The sequence below is a fragment of the Pezoporus occidentalis genome, unplaced genomic scaffold (assembly GCF_034315485.1).
Source record: "Pezoporus occidentalis ecotype Australia unplaced genomic scaffold, CSIRO_AGI_Poc_V1 ctg137, whole genome shotgun sequence".
Classification (NCBI taxonomy): domain Eukaryota; kingdom Metazoa; phylum Chordata; class Aves; order Psittaciformes; family Psittacidae; genus Pezoporus; species Pezoporus occidentalis.
In genome coordinates, this window is record NW_026913177.1 from 154,028 (window position 1) to 168,691 (window position 14,664).

Genomic DNA, 14,664 nt, shown 5'->3' on the forward strand with positions numbered 1-14,664 from the left:
CACAGGGTGCAACCCCCTCAGCCCCAGGCTCCCCACCCCACTTTTGGCGGGAAGAGCGGTGTCGCGCCGCCACCATCTCGCCGACGCTGCCAGCAGAGCTCGCTGCTTCCTCTCTCCTTCCCCATCCTGTCCCGCGGCTACATCGGGGGCTGTAGAGTAGAAGGGATGAGAGGACGGTATGGGGAAGTGCCGACTCGGTTGTTGGCGTCGTTTTCCTCAACTGCTTTTCCTCCCTCCTCGATGAGGAACTACGGGCTCAGATGTGTGAGACGACGCACCGCGGCTCTTGAGGGGAGAGGGGTGGAAGCGTGATGAAAGGGTGAAAGAGGAACAGCTGTTGGGCTTGCAGTAAGGTAGGGGAAGAATGGTGCTTGAATGAAACGTTTGGGGGAAGCAGCTTGGAGAAATGGCAGTTTGATGTTGAGTTTAGTAGGGGCAGAAAGTAAACACCTGTGAGGGTTGGAGGGAACACAGGTTGCCGTTGGAAAAACGTAGAGGCAACCCTCTCAGCAGAGCAGTCTGAGTGTGTGGTCGCAAGGAGAGAGGGGAGCAGGAACGGTTTGAGGCGTTTTGGAGCTTGCTGGCAGGTTGCTGCAGCGCACAGTCTGGAAGTGAGTAAAGATGAGTCGTAAAGAGCAAAGCAGGGAGAGGTTAAAACAGGTGTTGAGGTTTTGTTTCCTGAGGAAACAGCAGGATACCTTTGAATTGGTTTAAGGTTTCAGTTCACTAGCGTGGTTTCCTCTTGCCGCCTCATCATGTTAACTCCTCTGCAACCTGTTGGGTAGAGTTGTGTTGTCTGTGATGCAGGTAAAGAACCAATTTCTAGTTTTATTCCAGTTTGCATCAGCAGCTGCTATTTGTAGATACAGGTATTGAAAAAAGGTAGATTTTGCTCTTTAAAAAAACCCTATCTGAAATAGTACTTTCTCTCAATGAACAACAGGTAATGATAAGGCCTTGTACAAGTTGTACCCTCTCTTCACTCTGCCTTTCTTTTATATGCTTGTCAAGGCTTCCTTCTCTGACTTCTTCCTCTCTGAGAATCCTTGCTCTGTGTTGTGTCTCAGTTACAATTTGACAAGAATATCTTGACCAGTTCTCTGTCTGGAATGGAGCAGAGAAGAGAATATAAAACCAGAACTCAAGTGATGTATTGGTTTCATCTTGATAGCCCTGGACTCTGACTGAAACTGATGTACTTTTTGAATTCCGGACCATACACAGGCTTGTGCATAACGTATTAGCATAGTTCACATTTCATCCAACTCCTTAAGCTCTGAAGGTTAAATACAGGCATAAGTACTTGGACAGAAAAGGTGGAAGTTTTCTTATGCTGCTAGTATAGGGCCTGTGGATCTGGTAATCAGTTCCCATTACTATCTAATCCCTGGATTTTATACTGTCTGTCTAATTAAGATAGTGGCCATGCCATTTTTTTGCTGCTTATCTAAAGATCTGAACTCTATTTGCTCCAATCAAACTCAAAAGCAAGTCTGTCATCAAATTAGTGGTTATAGGATTGGCCCTGTCTTTTTCCTACCGTTTTTCTCTTTGCCTTGCTCCCCCTCTTCCCCCCCCCCCCAAAAAAAAAAGAAAAAAGAAAAAAGAAAAAAAGTTTCTTTTTAAATGGTAAACCTCACGGAAGAAGTAGGTTCTCCAGAATCTAATAGAATCAATTAATTTTTCAGGTTCATTTTCAGAAGTAAGGTTGTTTTGTTTTGTGGGGTTTGTTTATTTTTTTCTGTTTTCTGCCACAATCTCAGCTTTTCTTTAATACTCTGGAAGTACAGCTGCATAATGGAGTATACTTCAGAGGAAAAAAGTGTATTTTTTGTTCTTAAAATAATATACACATTAAACTATACTTAATTATGACTTATTAATAAATTGATAAACGTAGGTATTTGCTATTGCATTGATCATGATGCTCTGTGGCAGGCAGAGGCAGTAATTGCTGCTGATGGGGAAGAAAAGGTAGTGGAAGGAGGCGGGGAGAAGGGGGTGACAGATGAGGAGATTGGCTGCTTTTAATGTCAATCACAGCTGCGTGCTCCGGCTCTTCCGCTGCTCTGGCTCTGGCTCTCCCTTGAATAGCTCGTAGAGGGAGCAAGGCGTGCGGAGCTTGGATCACCAGCATCATGCTCCTTGGGCTTGGATCGGAGATCCCCCTCTTTGAACATTAAAATAACTCATTCGTCCATCAACGTCCCAGGCAGACCCAGCGAGAAAACACGCACGTGAGAGAGAGGAAAGAGGAGGAAGAGAAAAACCTGCAACCAAGTGGACTAAAGCAAAGAGAAAAAAAGAGTGCTTTGCTTGCACAGCTGCAGAGTGGGAATTTAAAGAACTGCAGAGAGAGAAATTCCATCTCATCAGCACATACACATTGCAGAATTACAGATCCAGGTAGAAATGACATCAACAGGAAAAGAAGGAAGCGGAGCTCAACATGCACAATATGTTGGACCCTATCGTTTGGAGAAAACCTTAGGAAAAGGACAGACAGGTTGGTTCTTTTGCAGCAGCACTGGCGCTAGCGGGAAGATGCTGTAGCAGCCAGTGAGATGTTGGGGATGGGATATATGAGGGTTTAGGTTTTCCCATTTGCTGTTTTAGTGGAGGTAATATTCATATGGGATTTTTGCCTTTATTTATTCTTTCTTTTCTTCATTTTTCCCTTTCCCTAAAAAGAAAAAGAGTAGCCCAGGATGCTTTATGTTCATTACTCCTGCTAATGGGTGTTGTTCTGATGACAGCCGGAGTGCATGCGGAGGAAAAATTAGATGAATAGATGCTCTGCTGGTGGTGAATTTTCACATCAATTTCTTCACTGCCCTACTTAGGAGCATTTTCTTTTTAATCAAATTATATTGAAATTAAAGGTTCACAGCCTGTAGTACCAAGGAGGTGGTGGTAGTGGGGGAGTCACCAGCAGTATTTCATGACATCATGATTGAAAAGGGTGTAGTCCTTAAGGTGCAGTTGGGGGGTTGGAAATATGTACAGTATGTCTGTGGCACTGACTGCTGTGGGTATTTAGCAAATATGGATGGATGGGCTGGTGGTTTTTGTGGGTAGGGTCAGAAATAAAAGAAAAATAGAGGATTGGTAGCAGAATTCATTTTGGTTATGCTGTGTTTTTGTAGGAGGGATTGGGGGGGAGGGGAGATTATTTAATTATTTTTCTTAAAGCTTGTTTATGAAACTTGCCCCCAGCAGATTTTCCTGAATGGAACAATGGTAAGAAATATTAAAAAGAGGAAGCAGTGGAGGGTATTAGCAGAGAGCAGATGCTTCTGCCCTACATGACATAATTAGATCTCTTAAATGCATTCAAGATCTGGACTTACTGTTGCTTGCTTGGATAGCATATTCACTTCAAGGGCAGGGGAGCATTGATTGGAAGAAAAACCCTAAAAATAAGCCCAAATGTCTTCCTTTATTTATTTATTTATTTATTTATTTTAGTAACAGGTGCAATAAACAATGGCATCTGGCAAATTCAGTGGGTCAGGAGCCCCCCAGAAATCGATTAAGATTTGAGATTATAATTTAGGGAAAGGGGAAGATCAGCCATATCAGCCATAGGGGGGCTTCTTTTGGCATGTGGGTGTTAAGTGTTGTTCATTATGAGTGGACAATAAAACATGATGCATTGTGGTGTATATATATTTTTTTTTTTTTAATAACCCAGCCGAGCTTTGCCCATCTGTTGTCTAAAGGATTTAATAGGCGTTTCCATTCCCAGCTGCTGCCTCTCCTTTGCCTGCTTCCTCACTGCTCTGCATGGCAGCAGCTCTGCAGTCCGCAATTTTCTTAGGGACACAGTCAAAATCCAGATCTTTCTCTGAAAGAAGCAATGCTCTTCTGAGATGATTGATTATACACTCCCCCCCCCCCCATCCTTCCCCTCCTCTTCACAACCCCATAGCAACCATTCGGAGACATGGATGAAGATGACACTGTCTTCTAGTGAAAGTGACTTTTTTTTTTTTTTTTTTCCCGAAATCTCTTCCGTGTATCAGCTGCTAAAAGATAGCTGCCTGTCAGTGTTTTGGTTACCACCTTTATTCTTTGCAGAGCTCAATAAGCCCTTACTTCTACAGCTGTATTCTTACTAAAATTTGGTCTGATAATGAAAATACCAAAAAATAGCAGTGTATTGTTAACAAAACTGCTCTATTTCTCCCGGTAATCCTTTCCTGGATTGTCCAGGTGATCAAAGAGCCAGCTGTACATGACAAATCCATTTTTGTCTTTATCACTATTTCCTATTTTCTCTCTCTCACCTTCTCGGCATCCCTCCCTCCCCTTTAAATACAATTGTGTCTGAGATTCCTGAAAATACAGCTACGTTAACCTTTTGCTCCATGTCTCATAGCCTGATGTTGTGGTTCTAAAGGGTTATCTGCAGCTTTGGTTATTTTTTTTCCTCTCTACTAATCTTCCTATCTTCCTCCTAAGTGATTAGAGACGTGGGGGTGGAGGGAGAAGGAGAGGATGTATTTAGGGGCTTGCTGCTGTTGGCCTCTGCAGTTATTCAACCAGCTGGACAAGGATGAAAGTTTCCTTTTGCAGTTTTACCATATAACTGATCTTTATAGAGATTTCTCTGCTGTTTGCACACATGAATGCACATAAGATGCACAATGCATGGTGTCACAGAAACTGGGGGGGGGGGGGGGGGGGGGAGGAGGAGGAGGAAGAGACATCTTAAAGTAGCTGATGTCAGTCTGTCTTCCTTGCTATACCCGCCCTTGATAAATGGAATAATGCACTGAGGTAAAATCTAACTCTGTTTTAAACATACGTGGCTAAATATGGAAAGATGCATTCTGGTCTTCTCGCGTTTTCTGTGCTAATCGCATTTGGGAGCATGCAGAATGGCATGAACAGTGTGTGGTACGTAGAGCTAGTCCTCATCCTGCTTGTTTTGGATGGTAAGCAAGCAACCTGCAGCATTTTAGAGAGAGGACAAGTGCAGTGTGAAGGCCTGATTCACCACATGTATGTTCTTGTGTCTAAAAAGTTATAAATACAAAGGTGTTTGGCTTGCAGTGGCATATGGCTGAAGAAAATAGTAGTTGTAATCATTCCTTTAGAGCTTGGAAGATTAGGAGGTGATGGTTTGGAATATCCCCTTTTCCCCCCATCTCCCGAAGGTATGAGGAGGAGTGAGAAATAAAATCTGGCAACACGTAATGATGAATGGAAAGAAAGCATTAAATTGTGTTGCTAAGTCCCATCCATTTTAAAGTGATCTTCATATCAGTTTTTATTTTGAGTGAAAAATTCTTGACTCTATAAAGTTATATCAGGTAGACAGGTCTAGCTTTGCTCTGAGACACATCAGTATCATGCAAATGTATTAATCACTCTTAGCTGCTTTTTACTGTGATCAAAAGAAGGGGGTTTTGGGCAGGGGTGTGAGTTAATAGTTCAGGGCAGACTTAGGGTGTCACGGAGGGAGAACTTAATGGTAAGTAGAACTCTCACTGGCTTTCTCTCTGTGAAGTTCTCACTGATTCACACTTTGATAGCTGAAGAAAAGTGTTTACCAATAGCAGCCTACTGGCCCCTGCAAAGAGGTCCAGTTGCCATATCTGGGACATTCATGGAACCTGGTGACATCTGGCTGTGGGTGGGCAAAACTGATGCAGAAGTGCCTTCAGTCCAAATTGGTGGATAATGACCATTGTTCAAAGTGTTGATTAGGAAAAAAAAAGGGCTATGGAAAGTGTGTCCTGAGTGCACACCTGGGCTGGTGCATCAGTCAAGCTTGCTGAGGGTGACTGGTGACACAGAGAGAGAATTAGGGCTTCTTAGGCAGAGATGGTGGAAAAGGGCTACATGGGGCAGTGCTGAAAAGTGTCTGTGCTTAGGTCTCTGCTGGTAGTGGGAATGATACAGGAATGAAGGGAAGTTATTTTTAATAACACGGCATAACATATAATCTGACTACTACAATAAGATGGTTTGCTTTTGTAATAAGTTGAATTCAGAGCACCTCTTGTCTATCAGCTGGAGGAATAGCTCATGGAAATCTCTTTGAATGGTTTTGCAAGAATACATGAAGCAGTATAATCTTAACTGTTGTACTAAAAGAATTATACAGAACTGTCAGTGCAAAAGCTTATTACTATATGTATATACAAGTATGTGTGGAAAGGTTTTTTTATCCAATTTTTCTGTAGTTAATTATAGGAGGTTTTCATTGTAATTAACAGTAATGAGCAAAGGATGTGTGTCATGTTACAATAACACATATGGAAACAGTGACTCGAGAAACCCCAGTCATACCTGATTATGAAGCGCTGTTTTACTTCTAGATCAGAGGTTTATCTCCATTTGTCACTAATTCTGTGTGAAATCACCTTCTTGGGTATTCCTTGCTTTTTAATTATTACTTTTTTAAATTTCTTTCTTCATGTGTTTCTTTGGGCCTCATTAAACTGTTTCATCCTTGAACCTCTGAAGATTAATTCAGATTTTCTGTAGTGAATATTTACTAATGAATGCAAAGATGAGGAACTGAAGCTTTTCTTGTGAAGGGCTTCAGCATTTTGGAGGGTTTTCTTGTGTTTTCATGTGATAGTCACCATATAGGCTTCAGCACCATTGTTTGCTATGGCATCAATTCAGTGTCCAGTAGAAATTACTGAAGTGCTGCTTTGTCCACAAGCAATAGATATTGGCTCTAAGTGGGAGTTGCCCTGTTCACTTTGAGATAAACTTGATGAAAAAATTCATGTTGCTGATCTATTTGTCTTGTTTCTTTCATTCGGTTTTAAGCCCAGTTCTGCAGACATACAATGTAAAGAATATTGCTTGAAACTCACAGCACTTTCACCTTTGCAAAAAGTGTAGGGGGTCCCTTTACTGGATTGTGTAACATGTAACTTATAGCTATATTGGGGTATAATGTTAATTATGTATGAGCCATCAGTGAGGTGTTCAGCAGTATGCTACTGGGTTATGTAAGGAACCAAAAATTATTAGATTTGGGTCTTAGTGAATTTAATAGCCTTTAATTCAGTGAGAGCTTAACCAGGATGTTTCTTAATGGCCTTAACCACCTGTTTCCATGACACCGGCAGGAACAAATTTATTAATTTTTTATCTGTCTGTCAATTTTGGTTGAAATTAAAGCTTTAGCTCTGTTCTGTGATTCTATTCAAGGAGTGTTTCGTAGACAATATGACCTCAGAAGCCTGGTTTCCCTAGGTAAGTTTGCTACACAAAGTATATCCTTTTCATTCATACTGCTACAGTTTTTTCAGTCCGTCCCAGTGTGTTGGATCTAGAGAGAATCTAAGGAGTCTAGCTTTATTCTATTTAGTTGTCTAGATGAAATCTTCATTACAGAGGTGTAAATCATTATTGTAAATCATTATTGTAGTTTCCCCATGGCCTTTTTAAACAAAAAACAAACCAGTATATATTCTATTCATGTTTTCATGTATGTTTTTTAGTTTTCTTAAAAAATTTTTTTTCAAAATAGTGAATCCATACCCTTTGTCATTATAGTCTGTGAAGACTTAGATGGTTATTTAGTAATCATAGAAGTAAAATATTGCAAGTGATACTGTGGAGAGTAGAAGTCTTAAGAATGAAATTTTGCCAAGAAAGGTTATGTCATAGTGATGTAGACTTAATGGATTTTCAAGTAATGATTATGAGTTTTGAGGGATTTGGTCTTTCTTAACTTTATATACACCTTTGGTCTGATTGTTCAAAAGTATTGTTTGCCTTCAAAAGTACTGCATTACTAACTGAAGTGAACTAGGATCACCATGCCACATATCTGAACTGCAGAGCACAGGCATCTCTGTATTGCACAATTCAGATATCCCTTTCAGGACTTTTAACCCTTTGTTTGTTTGTTTTTAAAGCAAATTCCTATTTGCTAACTACAGTGAAAAGGATTTTTAGCTCTATCCTTCTGGAAACTTTGTGGAAGCATACTATTAGTCTTTTACCCCAGTATCATAGCAGAATTATTGTGAACTTATTGAAAATTCAACTAGACTCTGAATGATTGTTTTCCGTTGTAAAGCACAGTACGCTTTCTTACCCAAGAGTTTCTAAAATTCAGATACTGTCAAATGAGCAGTACTGTATGACTGTTTATATATCTATGTTTCAGATGTAAGTGGTAACTATGGGAGCAGTGATTTCACACATAGAGTTCTTGTACTGCTGCAGAACTCTTCTGGTTTTCATCATCATTCTGATGTCATTTTGTGCTGCTGCAGTAAGAAGGACTGTGTTAGTATGAGAGAGGTTGCAGAAATCAAAAAAGCTTCTCAGTAGAATTCACCTCTTGGCAAGAATTCTTTCTGGTCTCTGAAAAATCTATGCATCCATGAGAAGAGCAGTTGTCAGAATTGGGTGGATCCGCCAGTGTATGTTTTGGATTCTCCAACATTGCAATACTTTTCAGTATACCATAAATTTACTCCAAACATTACATTTTGGAAAGTCTTCAATATTGTATGCTTTAGAGAGTGAAACATTAATTGCAATTGTGATAATAAATATTGACATCCACTTCAAAATTAGTAGGTAAATAATATATAACAAATGTAGGTGGTTAAAGAATTCCAGCTTTCAGAAGAAATTTGAAAGGAAATGAGGAATTTGGAAATAATGCCCTCTGAAGTAAGAGATATCGCATGAGGAATGTATTATGCATATAGGAAAACAGTCAAAATAACAAGAGGTGGAAGCCTGAGTATAGATTTCTGTGAAGGCAAAGGCAGAGACATAAATGAATGCTCAAGGAATGCTCCTTTTCAAATGTGAGATACTGTAAATTGCCTTTGTGAAGTTGGTCTGGGTTTGAAGTTGAGCTAACTTAAGCAGAAAGATCAACAAGCCTGTGATAACTAAGTAAGGGTGGCATGTGTTGTATATTGTGGGTTGTTTTATTAAGAAATATCTTAAAAAAGAATAAATTGATTTTATTTTAAACAAACCTAAGATGTTTACCAATCCTACTCATTGATGCCGGTTTTTTTCTACTAATGGAATATGAGATGGTTCCATTTTCATTTCATTCATACACAGTACTGTGTTTCTACAAAACATTCACAATGATCTGTAGAGTAACATGAATAATTGTAAATAGTGTTCTTATAAACAGTTTTCATCTGCAGTGTCTGTAAGTACAGAGTGATTTCCTTTAAGTCCTTCTTTTTTTTTTTCCAGATTTTTCTGGGCAACAACTATTTTATTACCTTTCAACAGCTGTCTTTACCTCACTTACCAATTAGTTGCACTTAAACATTATTCAAAGATTTAAACTGTATTCTTGAATGTTGTCTGGATATGTTGCATAAGAGTGTTACGTTCTACTTGGACAGTTATGTTGGAAGTGTTCACACAAAAGTTTACAAGTGCAAACTGAAAATTAAGTTTTCCTGGACAGCGCGTATGATTTCCATGAGCAGCCTTTCCTGGAAGATGTGAAGCTTTCTAGAAAGGTGTTTTTTTTTTTTTTAAAGGTACACAAATACAACCAAATCAGACTTACTTAATTTCAAATGCATGTGTTTAGAGCATATTAATAGTACTTTTCCAGTTCTGTTTGACTTGTTCTACATTTTGAGTAGGAATATAACATTTTTTACTAATTCCTGTAAGTCTGTTTACAGACTAGAAACATTCCTGATAAAATTCTGGTAAAAGCTACATAAAAAATTTCACCCCAAAATATTTTTTTCATTGCTTCAAAGGTTTAAAAATTTGGTTCAAATGGAATTTAGGTGGTGCAACAGAAATTGTATTGGTTCCTTTCATACAAGTGTATTACTCACTATTGATGTAGCTGCAAGCATTTTTTTCTTGAATGCGCCATTTATGGCAGAGATGCCTGTGAGGTAGGAATATACTGTTTCTTTTGCAATGACCTTGGGGTTTTAAAGGCTAATAAATGAAAGTGTAGCATGAGACTGAGGATGAAGAGCAATATTGACAAGAAAGGTAAATTACAGTGTTTAAACAAATCCAGGTACATTCTCTTGCAAATGATACTGCTGCCTTCATAGTAGTGCAGGGTAACCCTCAGGATGGTGCAGTTAGCTGATGGATAGTTATTCAGTGCTGGAGTGGATGGAACAGAATACCTACCTTGAATTGTAAGCTTGCTCAGTTTTTAGTTTGTGAGAATTATATCCTGAAGGCCACAAAGGTCATTGTTAAGTGACATAAATTGAAGTAGTCCTAAAGCTGCCCTAAATAGCTCTTTCATAAAGTGCTAATGGCTGACCTTACTGTTTTGCCCCCCTTGGCTGTGCCAGGCAGTTTCTGCCTTTTAGACTTCCACTGTTCCTGCTCTGGCTTCCTTGCATAAAGATTGGTGTATAATTAACAAGAAATTAAAAAAATTCTTTTCCTCTTCAAATAAACTTTTTTAATCTGGGATAGTGGAGAGTATGAGGTTAGACTGGAAGGGACTGTCCTTGTGTAGCTCACCGCTGATAGATTCTGTTCAGTTTCTTAGCTAACAATAATCAGTGATTTTATAATTAAGGAGTTTGGTGAAAAGAAAGAAAAAAAGTAGATAAGTTGCCAATTACTGACAAAAGGAGATTATTGCTGGCAAAAGCTTTGTTCCAAGAGTTTACCATCAACTGACAGTAAATGGGTTAATGCAGGGTGCAAGGAGGGGATTCAGGAAAGAAGCCAGCATTAAGTGGCTTAGAGTGTACAAGTACTATAATTTTTTCTTTTTTTGTTTTAGTGTTCCAACACTATGTGAGAATTATAGGCATGATATTTCCAGTGAAGTGCTTAACTTAAACGAAAAAGGAAAAAAAAATAGGAAAAAAGAAAGAGAACTGTTTTCAAGCCTCCATTTAGTAAGTGCTCTTCTGGCTGCCTGCTTCTTTCAAAACAATATACTCTCTTTATAGCCTGAGGCTTTTGCAATTTTGATTTACTATCTTTTGCAGTATATGCTTAACATGGGAGAAAAAACCCGTGTGATAATGTTTATATTTGTTAATAATGTCTACAATATGTATGTATTAACAACCTCTGCTTTTGCAGTGTCATCCCTTTGTGTGTTCAGCTTTATGTGTCATAAGCTGACTGCCCTTGTCATTTAGCTATTAAAAGCACTATTGACTGGAACAAAAATAATGGAGGAGCTGGTTTCTGGGAGAAGCAAGCTTGGTCTGGACCAAAAAGATGTTAATTTTCTACTATCTGTCTCAAGCCTACTGTTAGAGTAGACTTTCTGAAGAGTCCACTAGAGGGGAGAAACTTTTTTGCTGTAGTCCTGTTTTGCCTCATTGAAATGGTGGGAGTTGAAAACATGGCAAGGCAAAGGATCCTGATTGAAGGGTATGTCTACCTTGCAATCAGAGGTGAAACTCAAGCACTGGTGGGTAACACTGTACTCCTGGCACATGCAACAGTGAAAATAGGGCAGTGCAGGCTGTGTGAGGGTTGGCGAAGCATGTTTCTGTTTCAGTCTGCCAAAGGTTGAGCAGCGGTCCTTCACCTGCAGATGAGAACGTACCAGGTCTTCATATTCACCCAGAAGGGAATGTTGATGGAATTGCTTGGCTCTTTACCTTCTTTCACTCTTTCCTAATCATTCTATGTGTGGCTAGTGATGCAGACGCTAGATTTCTACACAAATACTCTTGGAAAAGTGATTGTTTTGTTGCTTTGGTCCAGAATGAGATACATTGTAGATCAGGCTTGTAATGTTGGCTCACCTACCCTGTGAGGAAGAGGGACCAACAGTAAGATGAGCTGGTGAGGTATTCTTTTAATGTTTGTTAAAAAAAAAAAAGAAAATATCCATGTTTTGCTCTGATAAAGCTAACACAGGACTTTGCTAAGACTACTGTTTTATTGCATTTGGATTAAAACACAAGTTTAAATAGGAAAAGAAGACTTAACATTCCGTATCTTTGTGGTATGAAATGCACTATGTAAGGTGTTTAAAATTTTTTCATGCCTTTGTTGATTGTTTGCCAGCAGAGTGTTGGGTTACTCATCATACCAGCTCTTCCCCCTGGGTAAGTTTCATTCAGTGACTGCATGAATTCTTTTTAATTACTGTGACCTGTCCCTAAGATTAAGGAATGGATTTGATTTAGAGTTTTACCGTACTCGAAGCTCTTCATTTCTCCCAGTACTTTATTCCAAAGCTCTCATCTTATTTTCAGGTTGTAAATGATGGGTAGCTTGGCTGTCTTGTTGGGATGACCTTCTGTAGCAGGTACAAGATTGGCCTGGAGTTTTCCTTTTGAATTTCTGGTCATCTGTTTTTTAGTTCGATGTTCTTTTGGGGAGTTGGTTTTGGTTTGTGGGGTGTTTTTGTTTGGTTTATATTTTTTTCAAATGTCAAAGTTACCTTGCCTTTTCAAACTGGAAACTGATTGAAGAATTGGTATCCTTATCCAGAGGATGCTAGACAGGTATTTCATTCTTGCTACCTCTGCAGTCTCCTACAGCAAATTAATGAAGACTAGAAAGTTATTATCAGAAAACCTTTGGGAATGTTGCAGTTCCAGGACTGAACCCCTTAATCATTTCAGCCCTATTTAAATAGGGTGATAGTTACTGCTAGAAGAGCAGGTAGAAATACTCTAAGCAAGAAAATAGCCTACATCTAAATAAGTGATAATTTATTCTTAGAGATGTGGCTTGGGTGGGTTTTTTTTTTTAACTGTATGGTCATGGTAGACTGAAAAATAAAGTAGTTCTGCGTTTTTCTCCCACTTCTTATTAGATGCCCTGTCTTTGGAAAATTAACACTGGTGCACTGTGTGAGAATGCACTTGGGGAATTATTTTCTCATATATATGTTTTGTCTTTCATGTGTCTTGCCTAGGTTGTGAACTGAGAGGAAAGATAATTCATGTTACATTATCTGCATATAATCCTTTTCATGCTAAGATACTAAACTCACTTGGGCTTTTGTGTGTGTATATATGAGAGATTGGGATTGCTGGAATCCTGCTACCCTTCAGATACTGCTCTTACCTTAAGACTCTTACACAAAAGTTAGGAGGAAAAAGTGGTGCTAAACCACACTGTGATTCCTTAGTGCTGGGGGAATCCCCAGCTAGCTTGATAGGCTGTGTTCCTGCCTACTTCCTGCTGCTGAAGGGAAGATGGGGACTGGAACTTGGTCCTTTCTATTTGAAAGCTGAGCTCAGTGATTAGGGAGCGTGGGACGAAGGGAGCCCTCTCTGCATTTCCTCACTGTATCCATTTTGGTACAGTAGCAGCATTTGAAGTAGTCCTTTCATGCAGAAAGCTGAGAGGAAGGCTGAGAGCTGCTTGTGTGTTTGCAATGCCTGTCTCTACAAAAATCGTCACCAAAGACAAAGCCATGTATTATATTACAACTTGGCAATGACACAAGTGCTATAGCCCTATTAAATGTGGGCTTTTTTTTTGTTGTTGTTGTTGAGAAGGCATGGCTGTGAGTTGTACAGCTTTTAAGGTTCCTTATACTTTGTGAGCACCAGCCTTAAAACAGCTTTTTCCATTAGCTGTTGAAAGTATTTAAATATACAATTCCTTCCCTCCCTCCCATCTTCTCACTCATTTGGATTAGTAAAGCTCAATTAAAATCGCTAATCATCACCAACAAAGAGAGATCTCTCCTGGTGTTTCTGGGGTTTGTCCTATGCTCCTTTTCTTTGGGGTTTGTGGTTTATTTCATTGCTTGTATTTGTGAAATCACATCTTCTTGCTTCTGGTTGTTTCCTGATTGTGCTGAAGGCATTACTTAATTAAATTCCCCACTCAGTTATATCTGTGCAATACCAGTGATTTCGAGGCCTTGAACAAGTTTATATGGGAGGGGAGTTCGACCCATGAGCAAGCTTCCCATTTACGGTAGCAGAGGCAGACCTCTGGCAGTCTTCTAGTTAAGAGCAGCCTAGGAATGCATCTCCTCTGCGATGAATATTTAAGCAAATTAGAGCACAGAGTGGAATGATGCTGTAAATGAATTAATTTCAAATTGAAAATACAGGTCCAGCATTTTATAAATTACTGTCTTTCATCCTTAAAGCAGAAGGCTGTCTGCTCAGCTAACAGACATGTTAAAGCCTGCAAATGTTTTAATATATTTAGCAGCAATTCTTCTCTAGTATTCCAGACATACGTATATTGAAACCACCTGACCAGTTAGCATTAAGCTTCAGGATGTAGAAAATGTCCTTAACTTTATTAGGGCTGTGTCCTTGCTAGGGAAAGTAACCACCAGACTACTACCATGGTTGGGACAGTTGCCATGTTGTTACCAGCTGGCTCTTCCTGCTTGGAAGAAATATTGCAAAAATAGGCATGGTTTCTGGGTCTGTGTTGTAATGCTGTCATCACTGTTACTCTTATTGCCATTGAATCAGGTGGACTGCTTCTAAAGAATTCATAAAAAGTGTGGTTAGAAGAGCAAACTTAATCTCATGTTTACTGTTCAAGTGTCTACACTACTGTAAATTTCTGAAGCGTGCACTAGAGGGGAGAAACTTGTTTGCTGTAGGCCTTTTTTGTCTCACTGAAATGATGGGAGTTGAAAACATGGCAAAGGATCCTCCTTAAAGGGTATGTCTACCTTGCAATCAGAGGTGAAACACAAGCACTTGTGGGTAACACTGTTACTCCTGGCACATGCAACAGTGAAAATAG

At 39.4% G+C, this 14,664-nt stretch overlaps 1 protein-coding gene across 13 annotated transcripts in view; it reads left to right on the forward strand.

Annotated features, from left to right (window-relative positions):
* The first annotated feature begins 1,776 nt into the window (after positions 1-1,776).
* BRSK2 (BR serine/threonine kinase 2) overlaps positions 1,777-14,664 on the forward strand; it is a 331,220-nt gene continuing 318,332 nt past the window's right edge. For 3 of the 13 annotated variants that reach the window (XM_062609362.1, XM_062609360.1, XM_062609365.1), the window contains exon 1: positions 2,000-2,506. In XM_062609362.1, coding sequence (XP_062465346.1) covers positions 2,413-2,506 — 94 coding nt within the window. In that variant the 5' untranslated portion in view covers positions 2,000-2,412. Of the gene's footprint in view, positions 2,507-14,664 lie in introns of all 13 variants that reach the window. The other 10 variants (XM_062609363.1, XM_062609371.1, XM_062609366.1 and 7 more) reach the window with 8 other exon arrangements.